The sequence below is a fragment of the Neovison vison genome, chromosome 7, assembly GCF_020171115.1.
Source record: "Neovison vison isolate M4711 chromosome 7, ASM_NN_V1, whole genome shotgun sequence".
In the NCBI taxonomy this organism is placed as follows: Eukaryota; Metazoa; Chordata; class Mammalia; order Carnivora; family Mustelidae; genus Neogale; species Neogale vison.
Window position 1 is genome coordinate 57,466,514 of NC_058097.1, and position 25,676 is coordinate 57,492,189.

Sequence of the window (25,676 nt, forward strand, 5' to 3'; positions counted from 1 at the left end):
GTGAGGCCACTCCCAAGGTAAACAGACATCTCTGCATCACTAGGACTTGGAAAAGGAACTGCTGATGTTCTCCATTGAAAACTGTTCTCTCGGAGCGCCTGGGTGGCTCAGTGGGTTGAGGCCTCTGCCTTCGGCTGGGATCATGGTCCCAGGGTCCTGGGATCGAGCCCCACATTGGGCTTTCTGCTCAGCAGGGGGCCTGCTTCCTCCTCTCTCTCTGCCTGCTTCTCTGCCTACTTGTAATCTCTGTCAAATAAATAAATAAAAGCGCTCTCCCCCTCTGGAAAGGTCTCCAGGGGAGGGCGGGTAGCAGGCCCTGGTAAATTCTCCAGCCCTCAGATAGTTCATCTTTCGAAGATGTGAACATGTGAATATGTTTAAATGTGATATAGCAGCCCTGAGCGCAGTGCCTGATGCATGAAGGGCAATAGGACAGGGGGCGTGCCATCACCAGTCTCCAGGCACCTGGCCTCCTGGCTCTTTCTGGTCTCTCTCCAGGGTCTGTTCATTCCTATAGAGAAAGGAGTGAGGTACTCTCATTCCAGAAGGCATGACTGTGCCTCATCCTTGTCAGCATGGGCTGATATGCTCTCCAGAGGTGTGCCCAGCAGCATTCAGCCAATGTCTGGTGAGCACAAGTTCAGTATCTGACCCAGAATTTTAAACATGTATTGAAATATTATGCACAACTCAAGAGAGCAGAGGTGGAGTTGTAGAGCAAGGAGTGGGATGGGCTGCAGGTTACAGGCTGTGTGACCTAGAGAAAGGCTTTTAATCTGTCCTTTCAGGTAAAACGTGAAATGTGGGCATCAAACACATGCCCTAATGCTGCCAGTTTCCTTAACCTGGTGATGAGCATCCAGCCAGGGTAACTCCTTCCCTTGAAGGAGTCCTGTGGGAAAAGTGGATGTGTGAAGTGAATGAACATTCCCGGGGAGTTCCCACACTGGCCTGGGGTTTCCTTCCCTCTAGGCCTCCAGTGGTTGTTCAAGGCTCCCATTCCCTTAACCTAACATTCCTTGCATGTTGATGATGTTCTAAGGATCAGAAAGACCCACTCATCTTACCTCATCTGGAATCTTGGGCCAGAGGCACTGCAGCCTTGCAGAGTCTTCCAGAACTGGTCTGACAATGTTTTGTTTTCGTGCTGCTTACTATAAATATGAAATTATTAGTGAAAATATATTTAATAGTTGAGGAAAACACACAGATTCTATCACAGAAATATATAGTTTATTTATCCTTGTTCTCTTTTAGGCCTTGTCCATATGGATAAATACTTTACCACAAATATAATATCAGTGCACAGACTTTTTGGTACCTGGCTTTTTAAACTTACATTATAAGCATTTTCGAGTTTTACTGTTATCATTTTTAATGACCAAATTGTACCAGCAAATCAAGTGAGTGAGAAATGTTTTCCCAACCTATATTCATTAGCAACAACCCCCCCCAACCAGTTTTCTTATTTACTCCTGTGCAGGGCGGTCTCCTTGGTTGTCCTTTGCTTTTGAGATCATCACTCAGTGCTGCTTTCACGTTCGGTTCAGGCCCGTTTGTGTTACGTGGTAGGGTCAGGCTGAAGAGGCGACATCTTCGCCTGGCTCAGCTGGACGGCTGTGAGGCAGGCTGTTTCCTCTTGCATCTTACCCTACTGTGTGTCTTCTGATGCCCGATGAGGTGAGAGCTCTGGGTGAAAGCCTTTCCGCATTTGTTGCACGTGTAGGGGCGCTCCCCAGTGTGCGTCCTCTGGTGCCTGATGAGATGGGAGCTCTGGCGGAAGGCTTTACCGCAGTCCTGACACTGGTAGGGCTTGGCTCCGGTGTGAGTCCGCAGGTGCTGGGAGATGGCCGAGCGGTCATTGAAGGTCCGCCCGCACTCTGGACACTCAAACGGCCTCTCTCCAGTGTGGATTCTCTGATGCTGTGTGAGGGAGGAGCTCTGAACAAATGCCTTCCCGCAGTCCTGACACACGTACGGCTTCTCTCCTGTGTGGATTTTTTTATGTACAGAGAAATATCTTGGGTTCCGGAACGTTTTGCCACATTCGCTGCATCGGCAGACTTGGCTCCCTTTGTGGATTCTTGTGAATGTGATCTGCTGAGCGCTCCGGCTGAAGGCTCTCCCACAACCACTGTTTTCTCTGGCTTTTTCCCCTTTGCGGTCCTTCTGATGAATTTTACGTGTCACTTTCTTAACCCGTGAGCCACGCTTACGCAAGCGTTTTCTAGGGAGAGTTTTCTGGAATGAAATCTGGCTTGTGCCAAGGCCAGTGTTCGCCCGCAACGAGGAGCTTTTCTGAGGGAGGGTTTCTTCCCGAATCGGCCCCACCCCCTTCAGTGCTGCATCTAAGACTTCCTGGGCCTCACCCTGTGAGACATCTCTTGACATAGGGGACCAGGTGTCATCCCTTGAGAATTCTTCCAGTTTCAGGTCATGGGCTGGTTCTTTCTCAGGAGTGTCAGACTTCGGAGTTAACTCTTTACTTTCCAGTGTAGTCTCCCACCCTAAAAGAACCCAAAAGGTGTGGATACGATAGAGAGAAGTGCTAAATGGGCTAGGAGTTATGACATAGCTAAGTATTCAAAAGCTGCTTTTCCCCCCCAAGAATAGTCCTACAGCCTGGGGGGACTCTGAAGAGCATGAAGGAGCAAAGGGAGAAACATGAGCTCGGCGGCTGGGGCCGGGGCCGGAACTGGGAACACTCTCCTGGCTCTCTGACTCCTCTTATGCCTTCAAGGTAGGCAGCAAGTCAGTCCTTCACTGGATCTGAGGCTGCTGCTGCCCACACAGTGTCCACCCCTCCAGGTCCACAGGGCCAGCTGAAAGCACAGACAGTGCACGGAACTCTCTGGGGCGTACCCAGTTCTCACACTAGGCCCAGAGAAGGCAAGAGCCCCAGCCCAGGGCTTCTGGTGCTCCCAGTCCTGGAAGGCTGGAGTGGCCAGCATGGGCAGAACCTTACCCAAAGAGACCAGGTGTCCAAAGGTTTCCAACATCACATCATGGTACTCAGTCCTCTGTGTCGGGTCCAGCAGCCCCCACTCTTCCTTGCTGAAGTCCACGGCCACATCCAGGAAGGTCACTGGTTCCTGCAATGCCACATTCTGTGTCTGCTGAGCGGTAGGGTCATTGACAGGGACAGAAGGAAGGATGACTGGGGCCTCCCAACAGTCTGCTGAGTAGAGGGCACCCCTGTTTGCACAGAAATGCTGCTTGAGCCGTAAGAGGCCCAGTAAGTCCCTTCTCACAAAATCAGAGTGTGGGGCCCAGGCTGGAGGCAGAGTCCTTACTTCGCTAAGAGCTACAGATGCTATAAGCAAACTGCCTCCACTCTACCCACCCCTGGGTGCAGCTCACCATTTCCCAGCAACTCCCTACAGAAGGCTGCCCCTGAGACAAGTTCCCCGCCTAGCCATACCCCCAACCCCCGACATGTGGTGGAACTGCCTTTGTGGACTGGGGCTGCTTGAGGGTGGGTAACCAGAGGCTACACTGAGGTCAGTCCTTCTGGGGAGCTGGTAAGAACTCCAGCAGGAAGAGGCCTCCCCATGGCACTGTGCCTATATGTGGGAGGTCTTTTGCCCATGAGGGGCAGAGTATGCTTGAGAAGGAATGGGAGAAAGCAGAACCATTAGACCAGGACTAGACAGACATACCCCTTTCTCAACACCAGGAAGCCCCTGGATACAGCCTTGCCTGAAGCCTACTCAAGACCACTCGTTATGTGAGAGCCAATAAGTTTACCTTATGCTTGAGCCAGCTGTGAGCCACCTGCATCAGAAAGAGTGCTGACCAATGTCACACACACCATCATTCAGTCATACTCTCTGAGCCTCAGTAATTAGCAAGACAGGGATGATGCTGTTTCATCTATGTCCTGGCTCTGGGATATTTTTGAAGCAAATCCCAGACAATTTTTTCTGTCATAAACACCTAAATATGCATTTCTGAAGGACAAGAGCTCTCTTGTTCTCACCCAGATCCAGACATGGTCCGCAAGCCCCAACCTGGAGCTCCTGAGTGTCTATAAATACTTGGCCCTTCCCTCTTGCCTCCAAATTTTTTGACTTCTAGTCACTGTGCCCTTTCTTGGTCTCCATGGTGGCAGCAAGGCAGTCCAGCCCTTCACAATCAGAAACTCTGAAAGGCCTGAATGGTGGGAGATGAGAGGTAGAAGGGGAGGTCATCTCACAGGGGATGTTCTGACCAGAGAAGGAAGGGGTGGCACTCCCCACTCACCTCAGGTGGTTCATTTGCTGGCCACGTAGTCACTTGCTCCTCCTCCTCTTCCTCAGGAGCTGTGGTCTGGAGAGAGCAGGTGGAGTCCTGGCTGGGTAATGCTGGGAGGAGACATTAGCACAGGTGATCAGCCAGGTGTGGTGCTACTTCCAGGACGGGCAGTGACAGCCATTTCTCTTTCTGGGACCCATGGGGCCAGCACACGTTGTGTATCTTGTTGCTGCTGCTGTCAGGGACATCTGTGCCCACCTTCTCCTTGCCAGCTCAGGTCCCCACGCTGGCTCCTCTTCACAGCCCGTGCCCAAATCCCCACATCTGGATCGTTCAGGATGCATCACCCCATATGACTATAGAGCACTGGTGTCCCCACTGCTGAGACCCCTGATCTCACTCCTTCCCTCACCAGACACTGTTCTGGACCCAGTCCCAACTCCAAGGCAGCTGCCTCTTCTCTCCATTAGCCTCGGCAGCTGGCCTCACACCTGTCCTCAGAAGCAAAGACCCCATTTCTGGCCTCTGACTCCCAAGACTGGATTTATTCTCATAACACATACCCATCTTGATGAGAATTCTATCAAGTTTCCTCTACCTTAGGAAACAGCTCTAACTGGCCTTACAGCCCCCTTTCAACCACAGCTCCTTCATGCCTGACTCTTCATCTGTCCCCAGCTGGTCCATGGGCTTCTATAATTACCTCACCCCCCCAATCAAGGGGAACACTTAAGTGACACAAGCTGGCACACCAGGCTGCTGCTTCCTTCTGGCCACAGCGACTGGATCGTGGATGAATACAGGGCCCACAGCTAGACAATCAGAGCCAATGAGGCTTTTGTTAACACTTAGGAAAGAGAAATTCTGTGTGGGGAGGTCCCACATGGAGATAGCTTGCCTGTGAGTGAAACTGACAGAGGCCAGGAGAAGTATGACAGAGGAGAGATGAGTCCTGAGGACACTACAGGAGGCCCTGGGTCCAGCCATGCCTGAAGCTAGCAGATCACCCTGGGAATTTTTCAGTAAATTCTCCTCCCCTGGCAATCAAAATTGAGAGTCCCAACTAACTTGCTGATCACAAATGCAGGATTTTTAGAATTATCTGTAAGCCCTCTCTGCCCCGTCCTCTATGATATAAACTGACTTCATCCCATGCTGTGAAACCTATGACAGACTCGCTTTCATCTCGTGAGCTCTACAACTATCTCCTCAGCATCTCTATCAGTTTCCTGTTGCTGCTGTAACAAATGGCCACAACAGTGGCTAATAATAGTATGAATTTGCTTTCTTGTGATTATAGAGATCAGAAGTCTGACACCAGCCTCACTGGGCTAAAATCAAGGTGTTGGCAGGGCTACCTTCCTTTTGGAATCTCTGTGGGAAAATGTATTCCTCACCTTCCCAGTTTCTGGAGGCCACCTAAAATACTTGGCTTCTGGCCCTTTCTCGTGTCACCTCACTTCAGGGGTCATACGTCTTCTCCACCCTTAATGTTCATGACTACTTCTCTGTAGGTACCCTTGTGATTGCATTTGAGTCCACCTAAGTAATCCAGGATAATCTCCCCGTCTCAAGACCCTCAGTTTAATCAATGGCATCTGAAAAATCACTCTCAGTGTGTGAGGTTATATATTCAGTGTCCGTGTTCCATGGAACTCAGCCGGACAGAAATCAAGTTTCATGACATCTCACCCCCAAATGCACCCTACACATGTACTCCCATCTCCTCTCCCCACCACTGTCACCCCTGCCCTGGGCACCACACCACGTGAAGGGCACAGTGATAGCTCTGGGGGGCCAATCTGCTTCTCATTTTGACCTTCTTCTCTGTCCACCATCCAGAGCAAGCTGCTACCTGGTCGGTCTTTAAAATGCAGTCACACAATGCCACATGTCTCTAGGGAGAGTTCATGGATTGGTTCCCACTGCTTTAGAGTGACACTTCTCATTGCTTTAGGACAACATAAAAAATCTCTTCAAGGGGCCTGCCAGCCCTGCCCCTGCTCCCTTCTACTAAAGACCTACCCAATTTCTCTCTAATTTTGGATTATACTGTTACTGCTCCGATTTTGGCCCTTCACAGGTGATGCTCCCTGCCTGGCACATCCTGCCCACTTCTTTTTTTCTTTTTCTTTTTTTTTCTTAAAGATTTATTTATTTTGGGGGCACCTGGGTGGCTTAGTGGGTTAAAGCCTCTGCCTTCGGCTCAGGTCATGATCCCAGGGTCCTGGGATCAAGCCCCACATAGGGCTCTCTGCTCAGCAGGGAGCCTGCTTCCTCCTCTCTCTCTCTGCCTGCTTCTCTGCCTACTTGTGATCTCTGTCTGTCAAATAAATAAATAAAATCTTTAAAAAAAAGATTTATTTATTTGGGAGAGAGAGATAATTGGGGGAGGGATAAAGGGGAGCTTGAGAGGGAGAGAAGCAGACTCCCTGCTGAGCATGGAGCCTGCCCTGGGGCTCAATCTCTCGACCTTAGCTGAAATCAACAGTCAGCCAGTTAACCAACTGAGCCACCCAGGTGCCCCTTCCTGCCCACTTCTGAGTTCCACTCCACACCAGATGTTGACTACAGCAGTTTGCCTCCTGGAGCTCTGCAGGCACCCTTGAGTTCTTCTCAACCCCGTATTTGTCACATGCATATTTGTCAAATTCCCATCAGTTTTGTTGGACCTAAGGCTTACTGAACTCATGAGTCTGAGTCCTGTCTGTCTTGGTCACCACTTTATCCATAGCCCCCACTGAGCACATGACATCAGAAGGCTCTCTGGGAGGGCATCTGGCTGGCTCAGTTGGTAGAGCATATCACTCTTGATCTGGGGGCTGTAAGTTCAAACCTCACGTGGGGTGCAAAAATTACCTAAGAAAATAAAATCTTAAAAAAAAAAAGTGCAGGGGCGCCTGGGTGGCTCAGTGGGTTAAGCTGCTGCCTTTGGCTCGGGTCATGATCTCAGGGTCCTGGGATTGAGTCCCGCATCGGGCTCTCTGCTCAGCAGGGAGCCTGCTTTCCTCTCTCTCTCTCTGCCTGCCTCTCCATCTACTTGTGATTTCTCTCTGTCAAATAAATAAATAAAATCTTAAAAAAAAAAAAAAAAAGTGCATTCTGGGAGTATACCTACGTGATTAAAATCACATTTTCTATTAGCTTGTAGTACAGAAAAGATCCCAAAAGGAGGAAATGAAGGCTTTAACTGTAAGCTTCTCTCAGAAGCCTCAGGAGGGCTGGTTAAAAAGTGTAGTCCCAGAGCCTACCCAAAGGTTTCGGTGGCTGTGAGGTGCAGCCTGAGACTCTCCATTTCCACAGAGAGGTCCAGGGATAAGGCCATTCTCAGATTCTATGACCTAGAGACTATGGTAGGTACTTCAGCAAGGAAGCATCTAAAACTCTGACTCAGAAACACATTCGGGAAGCAGATGCCCTTGGCCTAAATGGAAACAGCACGACCTTTTCCCAAGCTCTCCCAGGAAGCCTGAGTTCCTCCTCTCCCCATCCTCTAGGATGCCCCCACAGGAATGTCTTTCTCTACCCCTCCATTGCACTTACTTTCCTCCTCAGACATCCAGGTTACATCCTCCACCAGGGACACTGCCTCCTGGCAGTCCTCTGGGTGCTGCGACTCCACCCACATCCGGAGCTTCCTGGGCAGTGAGCCCAGGAACTGCTCCAGCACCAGCAGCTCCAGCATCTGCTCCTTGGAGTGCGCCTCGGGCTGCAGCCACTTGCGGCACAGCTCACGCAGCCGGGCCAGGGCCTCTCGGGGCCCCGCCACCTCCTCAAAGCAAAAGCCCCGGAACCTCTGGCGCGCGGCCTCAGGGTCAGCTGGCTGCTTGCCTAGCTGTTGAGTGGGCTCCCCGAGCACATCTGGGCTCAGGCCCTCATCTTCGGCATAGAGGGCCCGGATCTGGGCGTTTCGGGGACGAGCTACCTCTTGGTTCAGTGTGAGGACTTCAACGACTTCAATCTTCATCAGGGGATTCCCAGCAGGAAGAGGATCCAACTGAGGGTCCAGTGGAGCTGTAGGATACTCTGTGAGTCAAAAAAGCACAGCCAGACAGATGACCAACAAGCACATCAACATTATCTGCCACCAGAAAAATGTAAATCCAAACCACTGTGAGATACTACCTCACACTCACGAGGAAGGCTATTATCAGAGATGAATGGTAACAACTGTTGGTGACGATGTGGAGAAATCGCTATTGGTGGGAACACAGAATGCTGCACCATTTTGCAAAACAGCCTGTGAGCTCCTCAAAAAGTTAAACAGACTTACGTTATGACCCAGGAATTCTCCTAGTTATACCTCCCAGAGAAATGAAAAGAGGTCAATACCAACACTTGCAGAGGAATGTTCACAGCAGCACTATTCATAAGAGCCGAAACCAGAAACAACTCAAAATATCCACCAAATGAAGAATGGATAAACCAAATTTGGTATACCCACACAATGGAATATTATTTTGCTAAAATAATTTTGCTATTTTTACTAAACGGAATAAAGTACTGACACAGGCTACAGTACGGCTGAAATCTGACAACATTATGCTGAGTGCAAGAAGTCAAAACCAAAGGCTACCTATGGTATGACTGCATTTACATGAAATGTCCAGAAGAAACCAACACAGACACAAAATAGATTAGTGGTTCCCAGGAAATAGGGAATTGAGGCAGTTGGGGAGTGTTGGCTAATAAAAATGATTTTTTTGGAGGATGAGGAAAAGGTTTTGAAATTATCAGTGGGTTAAGCCGCTGCCTTCGGCTCAGGTCATGATCTCAGGGTCCTGGGATCGAGTCCCGCATCGGGCTCTCTGCTCAGCAGGGAGCCTGCTTCCCTCTCTCTCTCTGCCTGCCTCTCCATCTACTTGTGATTTCTCTCTGTCAAATATATAAATAAATAAATAATCTTTAATTTAAAAAAAAAAAGAAATTAGATTGCAGTGATGGCTATACAACCCTGTGAATATAACGAAAATCACTGAACATACACTATCAAAAGGTGAACTTCATGGTATATAAATTATATTCCAATACAGAGTGGGGGAAAAAACGAAGAGGCAAGAAAGATTAAGAGACCTGTGGTGCTGTATAAGTCTGCAGCCATGCACAGGGAACAGAATCTGATCCTGCCTCCATGGGGGCCAAGATGACTGGGAACGTCAGCGGCTCTGTGTCTTGGCACAGAGTTCACAAGAGCATCTGCTAAACACTGAACAGAACTCCAACATGGCCCTACAATGCTAAGGAAAAAACACGAGCCAACAGGAAATAAAAAAGCTCTCTACAACTCCCAGAAAGAAATGCTAATTGACTAAAGGACTTAAAAGCTTTAAGAAAAAAGTTTATAGAAAAAATTTAACCACGGATTATAGTTTACTTTCATTAGATTTGATTCTATAAACACAGAAATGGCAGGGCTGATGTCTAGAAAAAAATGTACTCTCTCACCCTTGCTGTTTTCAATACACATGATTAGCACAACTCTACCTGGAACAATGTGGATTCAAAGCCTTAGCAACAAATGTCCAGGGGAAGGCTGGGGGACTTTCATCAGATAAATCTACTGGTGGTCCGGGAGCTTTCTGAAGACAAACACAGATGTAAAAACAACAAGAGGAGCGCCTGGGTGGCTCAGCGGGTTAAGCCTCTGCTTTCGGCTCAGGTCATGATCCCAGAGTCCTTGGACTGAGCCCCACATCGGTCTCTCTGCACAGCGGGGAGCCTGCTTCCTGCCCCTCACCCCCGCCGCCCTCTGCCTGCCTCTCCGCCTATTTCTGATCTCTGTCAAATAAATAAAATCTTGTAGAAAAAAAAAAAAAAGACACGAAGAGAATGAGTATTCAGAGCGAGACCACTTAGACCGTAAAACTCTGACACTGGAACCCGTGTCAACAAGCCCAGACCACCAGAGCCTGTGTCACGACTGCCAGGGTCTCCTCATGCCCATCCAAGTCAGTAACCTCCAGGGAAAACCTTCCTTTCTCTCTGTAACTCTCCCCAGTCCCTGCCTCCTTCGCAGCGGGCTCCCAGAAGACAGCCTCTGCCCACCCTCACCTGGGGGGGTCCTTCTTGCACACAACACATCGCTGAGCAAGGGCACACGACTGAGCAGAACTGGAAAACAGGCGGTGTTAAAACAGGGCTCAATAAAGTGTGGATTCACGTGCACGCGTTATTTTAGTGTGACTCTTCCAGCGCAGAAAAGCTGCTGCCACGGGAAGCAAAAAAAAAAAAAAAAAAAAAAAAAGCAGGAAGCTACTGGCATGGCGTCACTGTAGCTGTGTTACTGAAAAAGAGAAAGAACCACCGACTCATCAAAGATGCGAAGAGAGGCTACCTGCCCAGGCGCCGCCAGTTCCCCGCCCCCTGCGAGCACCTGCAGATCAAATCCGCCATCAAGCAGCTTTTCAAGCGGCGCTGGGCGGCTGGGCCTTCCCATTGGCGTGAAAGAGGTTCCGGCGGAGGCCGCAGCTACAAGCACACGTTTCCGCTCGCTTTCGGGAGACTGAAGCAGCCTCCCTCCCGCTCTCCCCGGTAAACGCGGTGACACCAAGTCAGCACAGCCACGCCCCATCCCCGGTCCGGAAGACCGCAGGCCGCAACTTCCGGCACGGCCCAGTAGTGCGTCACTCGCCCGACAAGGGCGCACTACAGCTCCCAGGAGCCTCCGCGACATAGACCTCCGGTGCCGCCATATTGAGGTTCTGGGCGCGGCCCAGGCCCTGCCCCGGCGGCGGCTCCTTGGGGCTGCGGCCTCTTCGGCTCTGGTCCCTCCCACGACCTCCTACGACTACCCCGTGACGGCAGACGCGCCCTGGGACGGCGCGGGCGCACCTAGAACTTCCACGCCCGCCTTGCTGGTTTGCGCGTTTTTTCCCCTTGGGGCAAATATGGTAGAGCGCGGTCGCTTCCCCTTAAGGCAGCGACGCACCCGGACTCCTAGTCCATCTTCGTGCCCCCGATTCGAAATCCTTCCCGTTCCCGTAGGGCTTCCCATCCCCCAACCCCTCCAAATTCCTGATTACAAGCCTTGGTTCGCCTGTGGGTTCCTCGGTTTACCGGCTTCACAAACCTGTTGCTGGAGACTGCTGGCGCACTATCCGAGAAGTGAGTCAGCGCGCGGTCGAAAGTCGCTCGCGATGGGTGGGGCCGCGCCCGCCGCCCGGGACGGGCCTTGGGCGCTTGAGGTTGCAAAACCCGTCCTGGGCCGTGCTTTTAATCTTGGCCACAGCCACATCCTTTCCTAGGCTTATGTCCTTTTCCGACCCCTTCCCCTAAACTTTTGTATTAATTTCACCAGGGGACTTCCCTTTCCGACTCGTTTACACCTGCGTTGTGTCTGGCGTTTAATTACCTTCCTGTCCTCAGGACTTCTGTTGGCTCACTACCCCAGCCCCAATTCCTGATTTGAAGGCAGAGTTCACGTATTCCCTTTCAGTTAGAGCTCTTAGAGCCTGAAATTTCCCTAGAGTAACTCAGGAAGCCAGGGACCGCAAGTTCCCGAATTCCCAGCAGCCCTGGACCTTGAAAGTGCCCCTGATAACGGGTTATTGGGGCGCGAGGGGAGGTAGCGCTCCCTAAGGCTCCTTGCTGGGCCACAGGTACCATTTTGAGCAATAATCGTGCATTAAACTTGAGCAAAACCAAAACAAAACTTCATTCTTCACAATGCTTCCCAGCCTTCTAACTTCTAAAACTTGTTTTACTCCTTGGTTAATCACAGGCATTATTTAGTACTTTGTCTCTTAAAATTAACTGTAGGTTTTTATTTCACTCCATGCCCCGTATTTATCTAATCCTGATCGTGTATTTTGTTCCTCCTCTTATCCTTGGAGGAACCAGGGCAATTTCTCCAGATCTTGAACTTAATGCTCATTCAAAAATGTTTAACTCTTACCGTTTTAAATTTTAGAGCCTGTAGGTTTGTACGTTGGGAACTGTGCTGATCCCTGTGGTGCCGAGAGCTCAGTGCATCTGCAGCCTGGCTCTCCCGGCTGTAGCCGCGCTTCAGGACAGCACATTTTGCAGGGTAATCGTAGAGCACCGACTGGGTGCTACGCAGTAAATGAGACGGGCTTCAAGCTTAGAGGCTGGTGGGTATGCATCATTCTAGGCACTGCAGTCCTCCGAATCTCATCCTTTAGACGTCCCTCAACCACTGTCTGTGCCAGGAAGTGTTCATCCCACTTCACAAAGTGAAACCTCTTAAGTTTACCAGCCGGCAGAGCTAGAATTGGATCCTCAACTCACTGGGGCATACTGGGACTCACTGACCCGCTCGTCTGCGTGGGGTTACACAAAACAGTCTATCGACTGCAACTCCAAGAACTGGTTTCCAGTCCCACAGCTGAATGATCTGGGCTGGGGATTTGAGTAATTTAGTCCCCTCACTTGCAACTATCTATTTAGTGAGTGTTTACAAATTCCCAAGCCTTTAGGCAAGGTGTTTAATCCTTTTTAATTTATTAGACACACGTGATTAGGTATAGTATGTAGGAAAGGCTGATGGGAGCTGCTGTTTTCTTCGTCCTTACTTTTCTTCTCCCATGTTGTCTCTGCTGCTTCCCTTCCAGGGTAAGCCATCTCTCCCTCAGTGCTCAAGAGTTCATGACTAATCTGGTATCCTAAGGCTACCAGTCCACAAATATAAGTTACTAATAGTGACTTTTCACACCCATGCTGGGGGTCAGGGTCAGGAAGAGTGCTTCTCTCAGCTCCCCTCATCTCTGTGCGCTCCCCTGTTCCTTTTCCTCCTTGTCCAGAATGTCCCCTGCTCATCATCCTCTCTCCTACCCTCCCCATCACTCACTCTTCAGCTCTGCTGGGCACCCAATGCCATCACCTAAGTTTGTCTACCCCACTGGACTGCTGAGGATGTCAACTGGGTCTTGTGCCTTCAAAACCCTAAAGCCAGGCCCAGAGGACCTGCCAAAGGTGTTGATGATCTTCTTTACATCAAAGTCTTTGAGCAACAGTAATTACTGTTACATGAAGGTCTCCAAGACCTGAGCTTTACATACCATAATCCTGTAAGCAAGAACATCCGTCCTTCACACAAGGGGAAATCCATGCTGGGAGAGCCTAGGAGCCCTGCCCAGGCCACAACTGGGAACACAGCAGCTGGGATCCAAACCCTTTTTTTTATGCCCTTTACAGCAAAGGGTGCTTCTCACACGTACCAAAGTGTGCCTTGTCTGTAGGTAGTTGTACTCCCCTCATCCCTGCCTCGCAGTCTTTCTGACATCTTCATTTGGCACCTCTTCCAGTTTTTAACTCAAGTATCACTTCCTCAGAACTGTCTTCCTGCTCAGTTCTGAAGTAGTTCTGCCTACCCATGCCATTTCCCTCCAGCATATTCCACTGTTTTTTTTCTTCAGGGCACTGACTGCCAGTTTGAAGTATCTGCTTCATTATCACTCACTCTCTACCTTCTCTACAGCACTGCCCAATGCAGCTCTTTAAGAAATGTTCTTGAGGGGCGCCTGGGTGGCTCAGTGGGTTAAAGCCTCTGCCTTCGGCTCAGGTCATGATCCCAGGGTCCTGGGATCGAGCCCCGCATCAGGCTCTCTGCTTAGCAGGGAGACTGCTTCCTCCTCCTCTCTCTCTGTGTGCCTCTCTGCCTACTTGTGATCTCTGTCAAATAAATAAATAAAATCTTAAAAAAAAAAAAAAAAAGAAATGTTCTTGATAGGGGTGCCTGGGTGGCTTAGTGCATTAAGCCTCTGCCTTTGGCTCAGGCTGTGATCTCAGGGTCCTGGGATCTAGCCCCACATCGGGCTCTCTGCTCAGCAGGGGGCCTGCTTCCTCCTCTCTCTCTGCCTGCCTCTCTGCCTACTTGTGAGCTGTCAAACAAATAAAATCTTTAAAAAAAAAAAAACAAACCTCTGTCTTCGGCTCAGGTCATGATCCCCGGGTCCTGGGATCGAGCCCCTCATTGGGCTCTCTGCTCATCGGGGAACCTGCTTCCTCCTCTCTCTCTCTGCCTGCCTCTCTGCCTCTTGTGATCTCTGCCTGTCAAATAAATAAATAAAATCTTAAAAAAGAAAAAAGAAAAGAATATTAAGTCTGTGTTGGTGTTTGGGATCGTTTCAAGATGCAGAATCAGAAAACAGACTGGGTGCCTGGGTGTTTCAGTCATTAAGCGTCTGCCTTCGGCTCAAGTCATGATCCCCGGGTCCTGGGATCGAGCCCCGCATCAGGCTCTCTGCTCAGCGGGGAGCCTGCTTCCCTTCCTCTCTCTCTCTCTCTGCTTACTTATGATCTCTATCTGTCAAATAAATAAAATCTTTAAAAAAAAAAAAAAAAGAAATGTTCTTGATACACTATCCAACACAGTAGTCTTTAGTAGCTGGTGACCAGTGACCATCTGAAAGATGGCCAGTGTGACTAAGGAACTGAACTGCTCAAGTGCACTGTATTCTGTTCACATGTAATCAGCCACATGCTAGCCCCTCCTCTGGAATGCAGACCCAAGGAGACAGGGGGCCTTACTACCCTGCACAACACTAAGGCATTTTGGCAGGCGCTCAAGCAATATTTATTGACGCAACACAGCTTCAAAGAGTGATCTGAGGGTTTTAGCTGTCTGGATCTTCCCAGATTTCTGTCAAAATACAGGAAATCTCACTAGCATTTTAATTGGATCCCACCTGTAAATTATTACGGGATGATTGCTGTTGCTACAAAGTTCCCTTCTACTTGAGAGCCTGAGCAGGATGGGAATGCAGGCCATCAGGTAAGACGACACCTGGTTTACTTTCCTGCTTCTTCCCAGACCAGCCAGGACAGAGACTAGCATTTCTGCTTGCACTGGTAGGATGGCTCCAACACTTCTCTAGACGCTGCTGGCTGGAATGATGGTAGGATTTAAGAAAGGGACTTCATACACTTTTAGCCTTTGTTAAGTCCTCAAAAAGAAGTCACTGCATTCTACCTCGGAAACTAAGGATTAAAAAAAAGTCATTGCTTCCACTTATTCTATATCCCACTTACAATTTTTTCAAATAGAAATGCCTTAATACTTTATTCCTTATCAGTTCCTAATCATTTCTTAAATAATGTATTCCTAGATCCCATTTCAAAAACCTATTAAAATCTTTTAAGTTGGCTACTCCTGGTATAAGCCAAGGCTATTAGTCTATTATTTTATAATTTGTCACACTGATTAACTCCTTAAAAACAATTTCAGAGGATTCATTTTTTTTTCCAAGTCGTCATTGAATTACAAATATTTCCTTTTTAATATTTTTCTTACTCTATGCTTTAGTGAGAACAGTGCTAAGTATACTTTGTGGAATCTGTCAACATTCCAACCTGTTCTGTCACTGAACTGCTCATGTTCATGGAAATTGTCTTTTAACAAGAGGTAGGGATAACACGCAGCTGGCCACTTTGTTCTAATAAAGTTAACTTTGCTATTTTTCCTGTGACCAATTTTGACAACCTTACACTTTTCCAGATATCTTTGCATTTTATTGTTTGTTCATCCCTACCCTCAACAATTACTGGGCACCTATACCGTGTCAGGGACTAGTAATACAGCAGGAAGGAGACAGCAATTTTCAATTTATCAGCATGGTTATGGGCAACATTTCTTAAAATGCAACATTACCCTCCCAACCAGTTTCTTCTCAGGAAGCCATCACAGCCTACCAGCTTCTATATTCAGTGATAAACAACTGACACAATTGTTTTTGTGTATTTTCTTAAAGATATTGATATCACGTGCATCTATGTACTTTATACATCTTAATCTATATATTTAAGAAACACATATCTTGGAGACTTTCACATCAGTACACAGATCTGGCTCACTTTGTTACAGCTGTACAAAGTATTACACTGAAAACTATACATATTGCTGAATGTGTGGACTGCTGTTTCCCTGCAGGTTTTTAAATTGCCTTTTATTTATCCTCTATTTTATCAGTTGGTTTTTGCATTTTATCCTCCCAGAAAATTAGCTTGGGTTCCTTTTTTTTCTTTTCCATTTCTGATTCACGTATTTGAACCATATTTATCTTTCCTCCTTCCTTTGGACTTCTGGAGTCAAATGCTTCATAGTTCATTTGTTTTCCTTCTTCTTCTTCTTCTTCTTTTTTTTTTTTTTAAAAGCAATCTCTATACCCGTTGTGGAGCTTGAACTCAAGACCCCTGAGATTGAGTCACATGTTCCTCCTTCTGAGCCAGCCAGGTGCCCCTATTGTCCTTCTTATCAATTAAAAGGCATTTTCGGGCCTTGAAATTATCCCGGGAATTACATCTGGACTCCAGGCAAAGCAGTTTCCAGATAAAAGGATCAAGATTACATGGGTCCAAATGAGCAAATATATGGAAGGTGACAGAGAATGTTTTCTTGAATAACAGTTGCACAGTATGTGACCACACTCTGCCAGGCTGAATTCTTGCCAAAAATATTCTGATAGTCACTCAAGATTCTAAACTCTTGGCCCACTCCCTAGGATGTGAGCCTGTCAGAGTTCTTAACGGTATTACGTATCTCAAGATTTCCCTGTATCATTACCCACCCTCCTGTCTCACAGCCTGGCATTGTCTGCAAATCTCCGATTTGGGGGTGCCTGGGTGGCTCAGTGGGTTAAAGCCTCTGCCTTTAGCTCAGGTCATGATCCCAGGGTCCTGGGATCAAGTCCCGCATCGGGCTCTCTGCTCAGCAGGGAGCCTGCTTCCTCCTCTCTCTCTGCCTGCCTCTCTGTGATCTCTGTCAAATAAATCAATAAAAATCTTAAAAAAAAAAAAAAAAAACCTCCGATTTGAAGACATCCTCTTGTTCTTTAGTTTCTTCAGCCATTCCTTCTCCCAAGTTTCCTGAGCTAGAGACTGTCACTGTCTTAGCAACTGGCAACATACATGGAAACTAAAAGACTCCCCTCATGTTGTTTAATTATTTGTTCTAGGTGTTCAGGTCAAATAACAGAACAAGTTGGGAAAGACAAGATCTGTTTTTTTGTATCTGTATACTTACGTGACCAAAGTTTTATTTAGGGTTTGCCTTCTGCATGCTTATCTGATATAAAAATAGAATGAGACATTTCACTTTTATTCTTTAATGTGGTTTTCTTCAGTATACGTTTTTTGTTTTGTTGTTGCTACTCTGTCAAATACAGTGGGAACTAAGGTTTATGATTTGCCTGCACAGATTACATTGAGGGTCTGCTTTCATATGAGTCCTCTGATGCTGAGTACAATGAGGACTCCTACTGAAGGACTTCTTGCCAGTGGGTTCAGTGCCTCTGAAGCCTTCTTAACACTGCTTATTGCATTCTCAGGTGTTTTCCAGTATGATTGCTATGATGTTGAATAAGAGAGCTGTGCATGAAATCTCATCACAGCAGTCACATTCCCTTGGCTTTGGAGTTCTCAGAGGTAATTATTTGGCGTGAGAACTTTACCACATCTGATACAACTGGGTTTTTTGTGTTTTTATTTTTTCCAGTGTGAACTTTCTCAAGTCAAACCAAAGTGAACTAGGCCGGAAGCCTTTCCCGCTATGATAATATTCCTGGGCTTTCGTCCCTGAATTTTCACATCAAAAAACTCAAGAATTTCCTCCATTTAAGGTCTTTGCACATTAGTCTCCCATGTGAGCCTTTCCTTAAAGGCTGACATGAAAATAGCCTTTCTCACACTAAACACATTTATGTACTCTTATTCTTAAATGAATTATCCTTTGTGTAAATCAACTGATTTCCTACACCCACTACACATTTGCTTTATAGTTTGAGTCCTCTCAGGCTACACAAAGGGTGAAAAGATAGAAAAGGATTCCTTCTCATCCTCCCCAAAAATAATCTCCTTGTAGAAATTATTTTTTTTTGCTAAAGCTCACAATAATTATGATTGTTGCTACATTCCTATTTGTAGGGTTCATCTCTCCTGCTTCATTCCTTGACAGATCCAAAGAATTAAATGTCCTGCAAGCTATAATCCGAAGGTTGTAAAACCTGAAGGTCATGTAATCATGACCTTCAACATAGTGTCTTTACTCCACTGCTTTCCTAAAGATCTACTTTCCGACAGATTAAATCCAGGTTTAATCATTTTCCACCCAAAACACACCATGTGGCAATACTTTCTTGAAAGGATAGAGTGATGGCTAAACACCTGAGTGCCATCAAAGAGTGGTCCACATTCCTTATATTCACAACATCTTCCCCAATCAGTACCTTCTTAAAGATGAATGCCATGTAGGGGCGCCTGAGTGGCTCAGTGGGTTAAAGCTTCTGCCTTCAGCTCAGGTCATGATCCTAGGGTTCTGGGATCGAGCCCCAAATCAGGCTCTCTGCTCGGTGGGGAGCCTGCTCCTCCCCCCGCCCCGCCTACCTGTGATCTGTCTGTCAAATATATAAATAAAATCTAAAAAAAAAAAAAAAAAGAAAAAAAAGAATGCCATGTCTTAAGCGCTTATTACTCAGTGTCCCTTCTACTTCAGCCAGTGTCTGTACTGGCATTTTTGCTGTCACGGAGAGCTGCAGAGCCACACAAAATGAGTTGCATCAGAAAGGCTGAGCTTTCCACTTAAACCCCATTCCCTGCATTGGAAGAGGTACCACTACACCAGTGATGGCAGAGACCACTGCTGGAGATGATGATCTCATCTTACAGTAAATAAAGCATGCCATTCCAAACACCTATGATTCCCAAGTTTTTATGCCTCGCCAGGACTCCTTCTGAAGTCCAGAGAAGGGCATTCCACTGGCTTCGCAAACCTCTACTTGGAGGTCTCCAAGTCCCTTCTCATTCACACTTCATTAAAAGAACCAGTCAGGACATAAGACAGTTCCACAAACTTGAATCTAGGTGAACGCTGTAGGGGAGTTCTTTGTACCATTCATGTTAAGTCTCTTTAAATTACTTCAATAAAGAAAAGACTAAACCAAACCTTTATTTCTACCCTTCAGAAGTTTATGCCTTTACCAGATTTCCTCATGTCACTGACTAAAACCAAATATTCAGGAAGAGTAATTTTTCTCCTTTTTAAGTTAGATGATGATACGTACAAAGAGTGTATATGGTAAATGCATACATTACAAATAGTCGTAGGAAATCCCTGAAGCTTTCACCTCTGAAGGATTCTTGGCAGCTTCCTTTCCTTTGGCCACTACTCACCTGGCTCCAGTGAATCCACTTATGAACTGGGAGAAGGCCATGCAGGCTTCTCCCCAGCCCCTCTGCTATTCTCAGGCCAGGAGTCATCACCTCTTCCCTAGATGCTACCTACCACAGCTCCCCGGCCTGCTTTCTTCTGTGCCCTGCTATAGTTCCTTCTTCATAACCACCTGAAGCGTGCTTGAAAAGCCACATCACACAACTGCCTGATAACAATCAAAACTCTACTCACAGTGGAAGCCCTGTGTGCGTTGCCAAACCTAGCTTGCTTGTCAGTATACCTCAGCTACCTCCTCCCAGCCCACTCAGTGGCTGTTTCCTGAGTGTGCCAAGCTTACGCCATTCTCATGGTCACCCCAGATACGGTCTCTGTACCTGGAAGCTCTCTTTACCACCACTCACATGTCTGCAGAATTTTCTTTGGGAACTGGCTTAAAATTTCACTCCTGCAGTGCCCCCCAACCACTTCCTCTAGCGTAGTAATTCCCAATGACCCCCACATCACATTCTTTTTCTTCTCAGTCCTTCCACTACTTATCTGTTCAGAGTTGTATCTGGGGAACTTGTTTGTAGAGGTCATAATCCATCAGACTACAAAGTCCAGCATGGCAAGGCTTATGTTATCTCTGGTTCCCTACCAAAGTGGTTAGTGTACTACGTAAGACCCAAGAGAACTTCCACAAGTATTTGTGAGGTGTAACCAGGACAGGCAGTGGAGGGAAAACAAGGAAAGGACTCTGTGACAAAGCAGAAAACACCTATTACCTCAGGCACAGTCTGTAATAAAGTGTCCTGGTAAGCCTCCCTGCACATGGTCTCTTGCTCTGGGATATCACCTCAGAATCTCCTGTCACCTTTTAAGCCAGTCCTCCCAAGATGTGCCCCAAATCCCTCAGGCAGCGAGGTTAGAGGAACTACTAGATCATCCAGAAGTACAAAGCTGGAAGGTTTGCCAACACAGGACTTGAGCTCCAGGGAGGATGAGACACAGATCTGCCACAATCAGTGCCACCACCCAGGAAGGGGCTGTGGAAGGCCAGAGCAAGGGGAACAACTAGGAAAGACACCACAGTGGGTGGATACAAAGTGCCTGTGTTGCTGGGAACCTTCCACGTGAGGTATAGTCTAGTGACCTGTGCTAATGGCTGGAATTCATAGGGAATGAAAGGAATGACTCTGATTATGGAAAAGAATAAAACACTAATGCTGAGCCATCAAACTGAGTCCAGGAGAGGAAGGGCAGAGAGTCACAACAGATGCCAGTCTGTGTTGTGGCAAGCGGAAAATCATCACCAAAGATGGGGACCAGGTGCAGATTTCATAGGTGAAGACAGCTAGAAGCAGGTAGTTCCAATATCACTTGCATTAGAACACACATTACAAAGGGAAGGGAGAGCATCCCAAGTTTTCTTTACAAAGTCAGCACATCCTGATATAAAAGCTGACTAAGAAAAACCACAAGAAAGAAATCCACCCACCTCCCCCACCTAATTTATGAATACTGATGTGTCAGTGGATGCCAGCATCATGTTACAACAAAGGCACTTCTATTTTTATTAGGTCACTGTGTTAACTGTTCAAAAGAGAAAATCACCATGATCACCTTGGAAGGCTATGAGGGAAAACTGGGGCTACTGCTATCATTTATCAGAAAGGACTAAATGACTATTTCTTTATCCAGATATAACTGATTTAAATTAAAGCAGAGTCTAGCACATGCTCATCAAAGCTGAGAAACTTTCCTATTTAGGTCAGACATTCACTCTTCACCCTCTCAGCTTCAGTGTTTTAGAAGTACCAGCTGTGATGAATGTCATTATGTAATTGGGCAAAAGAAGTAAAACAAAAACAAAAACAAAAAACACTAATACAGTCGCCTCTTCCTTTATACTTGCTGATAAAATGACTGTACTGAGAAAATCAGTAAGAAACTAGTAAGACAACTAGTAATAGAAGTTAGCAGCATGCCAGGCTCATCTGGTCAACTACGTGATATTGCAAAGACTAATATGTGCAGATCGACCGCAACCACAAAGAAAGCCCAACAGCACTCAGAAGGCCTGACATAGCACAGTAAGGAGAGCAGATCTCTTTATATACTTGTATCAAATCTTTTTTTTTTTTTATAAGATTTTTCATTTATTTATTTGAGAGAGAGAGAGAGAGAGAAATCATGAGAGAGGAGACGGTCAGAGGGAGAAGCAGACTCCCCAAAGAGCTGGGAGCCCCATGCAGGACTCGATCCCAGGACTCCGGGATCATGACCCGAGCCAAAGGCAGTCCTTTAACCAAATGACACTCGGGCGCCCTACTTAGTGTCAAATCTTGACTAGACAGACCAATTCTGCCTCAAGGAATTCTAAATCCAATCATTCTAACAGGATTTTCTCAATGAATCCCTGACAAGCTGATGCTAAGTGTTCATATGGTAAACCATGCGGTTGAGAACTAAGAATTTTTTTTAAATGAGAGGAGCTCCCATTTATCCAAGTTTGTTATAAAACTACCACCCATACAGCAAAAGTGTTTACTCAGACCGAGAGAAGGACACAGAAGGGACCAAGACGGAGGCCTGCACCCCATGAGGACTGTGGGAAGTTACGTCTATGATAAAGAAGGTGTTTCTGGTAAGTAGAAGAATCTGGTCAGAAAATGTGCTGACAGAACTTATGCTCCATGCCTTATACATAAAGAAACTCCATGTAAGTGCAGCCATAAACCAAAACCAATACTGAAACACAAGGAAGTATTTATAAAATCTTCCTTTCTGTGTTATGAATAGGAATAAAAACAGATTTGAAAGGAAAAATACCTGAATCATAAAACTTCTTTATGGAGACTAAATTTAAATTTAAAGGTAGTGATAAATGTTTGTCTGGGATATTTGTATTACTAAGACCCATAATTAAGAGTTCCCAACAAAATATTGCACCCAAAAAACCCAAAAATCAACAGAAAAAAAAGGGGGAGTAAAGTATATAACTCACAAAAGAAAAAATATAAATGGTCTGTAAACTTGTAAAAATACTTCATGAGGGATGGGGCGCCTGGGTGGCTCAGTGGGTTAAGCCTCTGCCTTTGGGTCCTGGAATCAAGCCCCACATCGGGCTCTCTGCTTGGTGGGGAGCCTGCTTCCCCCCTTCTCTCTGCCTGCTTGTGATCTCTGTCAAGTAAATAAATAAATAAATAAACCTATCTTAAAAAAAAAAAAAAAAAAAACCTTCATAAGGGAAATGTGAACTAAACTCAACATACTATCAGATCTGAAAACCTTAAGAAGATCATTCTAAATTTCTGGCAATGAACAGGAAAATCTCTCACATAATTGAGAAGCTCTGTGTATTTTAAAGGATTTTAGACAGCAATCTGTTGCTACCAGATTTTTAGCTTCTACTTGGTTGATTCTGAAGTTTTATCTCACAAATCCTACCTACAAAAAAACCCACACACACAAAAAAGCTTGAAAGTGCAAAAAAATGTATACAACGAAGTTTTCTGCCAACAACTTGAAAGATTATCAAGAGGAAAAAATCAAATGTGGATCACATAGTATGTTAAAATGTTTGTATACAGTATAATGCCTGTTTGTATACAGTATAACACCCCCAAGTCATAAACATAGCTGCAAAGATCTATAAAGAAAAAGTCTGGAAAGACACACCAGTTACTGGTGATTACATGAAAGAACAGGAGAACAGATGGAGCCCCAGGGCCAACCTGCCACTGGGAACAAGTTCACGTTTAACCAAGTCGGACACCCCTGACTCTTGAGACCAGAGGAAAAGTTTGATTCAGCTTGTCTGCAGCTACTCCTCATACAACCCCATCTGGGTTTTCTCCTGTCCATCTTCTTTTCTCAGACACCAGTCCCTGACTAACCCGTCAGCCCATTCCCTACCAGGCCTCTCTGAGCCCGGTTCTCACCTGAAAAGGTGTCTTGAGGAATTCCTCTCTCCACCGACCAGAGCGCTTCCTCCTCCTCTAACTGAGATACCACATCTGGCTTGGAAAGCTGATGTTCTGCCCAAGGGAAAAGAGACAGGGCTTGGGGGTCTGTGTTCAGGAGAAAATGCGTCTGTGCTGCGGCATATGCTGTCCCTGAATTCTTCCCTCAAAGGGCATGACTTCTGATCTACCGTGGTGATGATAACCCAATCCATTCCCTTTTCTAGCTACGTGCCTTCCTGAACTCCCTTGCCACTAAAAGAAGCAATGGGACCCAGTTCTGGCTGGCAAGATACAAAGAAAATATGTCAGCTGGGGACCTTAAGGCTTTTTTCTCCCTTGCTAAATATGGAAGTGGAAAAAGAGAACTAGTCAGGGCTGCCCCCTCCACTTCTTTCCGCCCTGAATATGAACATGATGCTGGGTGCCACAGCCATGCAGTCACTAACCTAAGAGTGGAAAAGTTCACACCACAAAGAAATGGAAGCAATCAGTCTCCAGTGATACTCCTGAACTGCTGGAGCACTTGACCCCACATCCTATGGAATTTCTGTTACATAAATGAGCATCTACTACAGTCAGCTACATCCCTGACAGACCTACCTCCCTAGTGTTCAAAACCTCTGAGGGACAGACTAGGTGGCTTCAGAAGTCATATGTGAAGTTGCCCTTTCCCTGCAGGTACAAATTAAAGCCTCCCTCAGGCCCCAGGGCCATGACAACTGCACGCTCCTCCCTGCAACCTGAGCCCAAGCAGACACACACTTCAGAGGCACCACATTCGTGCTGCAAAGCGCACATCTTTATTGACACGGAGACCATCCTTACCCACTGAGACCAGGTTCCTGTAGTTCTCCAGCATCACCTCCCTGTACAGGGACTTCTGTTCGAGGTCCAGCAGTCCCCATTCCTCTGAAGTAAAACCGAGGGTCACATCTTCAAAGGCCACTGGTTCCTAAAACCCACAGGTTTCTGTTCAGCCATGGTGTGTCATCACCTACACTGACATGAGGGGGAAGGCTGACCCAGCACGTGAGGGCACAGTCTACAAGGTGACCTGCACGCATTCCAGGTGGCTCAAGTGTTCCTGCAATTGTATGAAACTAAGCAAACGCAAGCTTGACCCTGTTCAGGTCACCGCAAGGAGGACAGCATGAGAGTTCAGAGAGGGCTCTTCTTACTCTGGACCTCTCCATTTTTCATTAACTCGGGGATACTGGCATTAGCGTCTATACCCCCTAGCAAGGAATCCTGAGAACGGAATCATCACACCCAAGCCTTCAGCCCCCACCCACTGCCTGTGCTGCCTCTCTACTTCCTTCACGGGTCAAGGATCCATCCTGTTTTCCCTTAAACCCCTCCAGCTTAGACGCCAAAGTACTACTGAAATAAAAATGTCAGTCTAATCCCTGTTTAAACCTACTCGTGCCTACTCACAATAGAGAATGAATCAGAATCCCCCAGACCCCAGCCTGTACTCTAACCATTTTCTGGGAAAGCTAAGCAACCTTTGGTTCATCCGTTCAGCAGCGTCTCATTCCCGGCCAGTCTCTCAACCCTCCCCAAGACGCTCTGCGGCCTGACATTACTTCAGGGAAGGTGGCATCCCACTACCATCCGGCCGCCCCCACACCCAGATCCAGGGGTAGACTCAGAAACTCTACTCACACGGAACCAGGCCGTCGGAAGCCCGGAGGCCATACCTTCCTTCTCGACGTATCTCGTGGGAGTGGGCAGTTCTGAGAAGGTCGAATTTGGGAGGTAGAAGGGGTGTGAGGGCTACGCAGAGGGGTGGCCCCTCCTTTGCCCAGTAGCAGTCCTATCAACGTGAAATGATAACCCCAACCTAGAAAAAGGCCCTGAAAGGGTCGTCTCCACCTACTCCCCGACACCTAGAGGGCCCGTTTCCCCTAGTCGAGAGGAGACCCTCCTCATACCTTCCCACCCAAAAGGGAGTTAGTTACTCCCTTTCCCAATACGCACACCGCTCGGAGCGGAGCTGGCCGCCCTGACCCCACGCCTGCAGAGTTTGCTTTCCTCAGGGCCCCGAGTCCCCAACCACACCGCCCCTTCCGGCCCCGCGGCAGGAAGACGGCAGGCAAGGCCGGCCTCCGGCTGCTGAGCTTGGCTGGTAATGGACTGAGGCTGCACACCCCGAAGAGTGGCTCTGGGACCGTTCCGCACAGCCCCGACGGGAGATTTCGCGCCACACTCACCCAGCGCGCGGCGCGCAATGGCGACCGTCCGCCTGCGGCGAAATGCGTCAGCGCGTCAGCCTGGACTACAACTCCCAGCCACCCCTGCGGCGTGCCCGCCCGACCTAGCCCAGGTGGCGGCCATCTTGGCCGGCCATCTCGGATAGCAGGCGAAGCCCG

At 47.4% G+C, this 25,676-nt stretch overlaps 1 protein-coding gene across 7 annotated transcripts; it reads right to left on the reverse strand.

Moving 5' to 3' along the window:
* Positions 1 to 1,211: 1,211 nt before the first annotated feature.
* ZNF274 (zinc finger protein 274) lies at positions 1,212 to 25,587 on the reverse strand. 7 transcript variants are annotated; one of them, XM_044257435.1, is made up of 8 exons: positions 25,518 to 25,587; positions 24,970 to 25,040; positions 24,130 to 24,256; positions 23,281 to 23,376; positions 7,777 to 8,259; positions 4,243 to 4,343; positions 2,966 to 3,092; positions 1,212 to 2,507 (listed from the first exon to the last, which is right to left on the reverse strand). In XM_044257435.1, the coding sequence occupies exons 2-8, from the start codon at positions 25,000 to 25,002 to the stop codon at positions 1,606 to 1,608; spliced, it is 1,869 nt and encodes a 622-aa protein (XP_044113370.1). In that variant the 5' UTR covers positions 25,003 to 25,040; positions 25,518 to 25,587; the 3' UTR covers positions 1,212 to 1,605. The 7 variants fall into 7 exon arrangements, with proteins under 7 accessions (XP_044113370.1, XP_044113371.1, XP_044113372.1 ...); XM_044257436.1 differs by lacking the exon at positions 25,518 to 25,587 and adding an exon at positions 25,285 to 25,434; XM_044257437.1 differs by lacking the exon at positions 25,518 to 25,587 and adding an exon at positions 25,239 to 25,254.
* Positions 25,588 to 25,676: the final 89 nt, after the last annotated feature.

Bases quoted from the DNA above. Each gene is read 5' to 3' on its own strand.
- ZNF274 (XM_044257435.1), bottom strand. From the start codon at position 25,002: ATGGCCTCCGGGCTTCCGACGGCCTGGTTCCGT. The intron at 24,257-24,969 runs GTGAGTAGAGTT...TGTGGGTTTTAG, and splicing joins TTCCGACGGCCTGGTTCCGT to GAACCAGTGGCCTTTGAAGA. The intron at 23,377-24,129 runs GTAAGGATGGTC...TCCCTTGGGCAG, and splicing joins CAGGAACCTGGTCTCAGTGG to AACATCAGCTTTCCAAGCCA.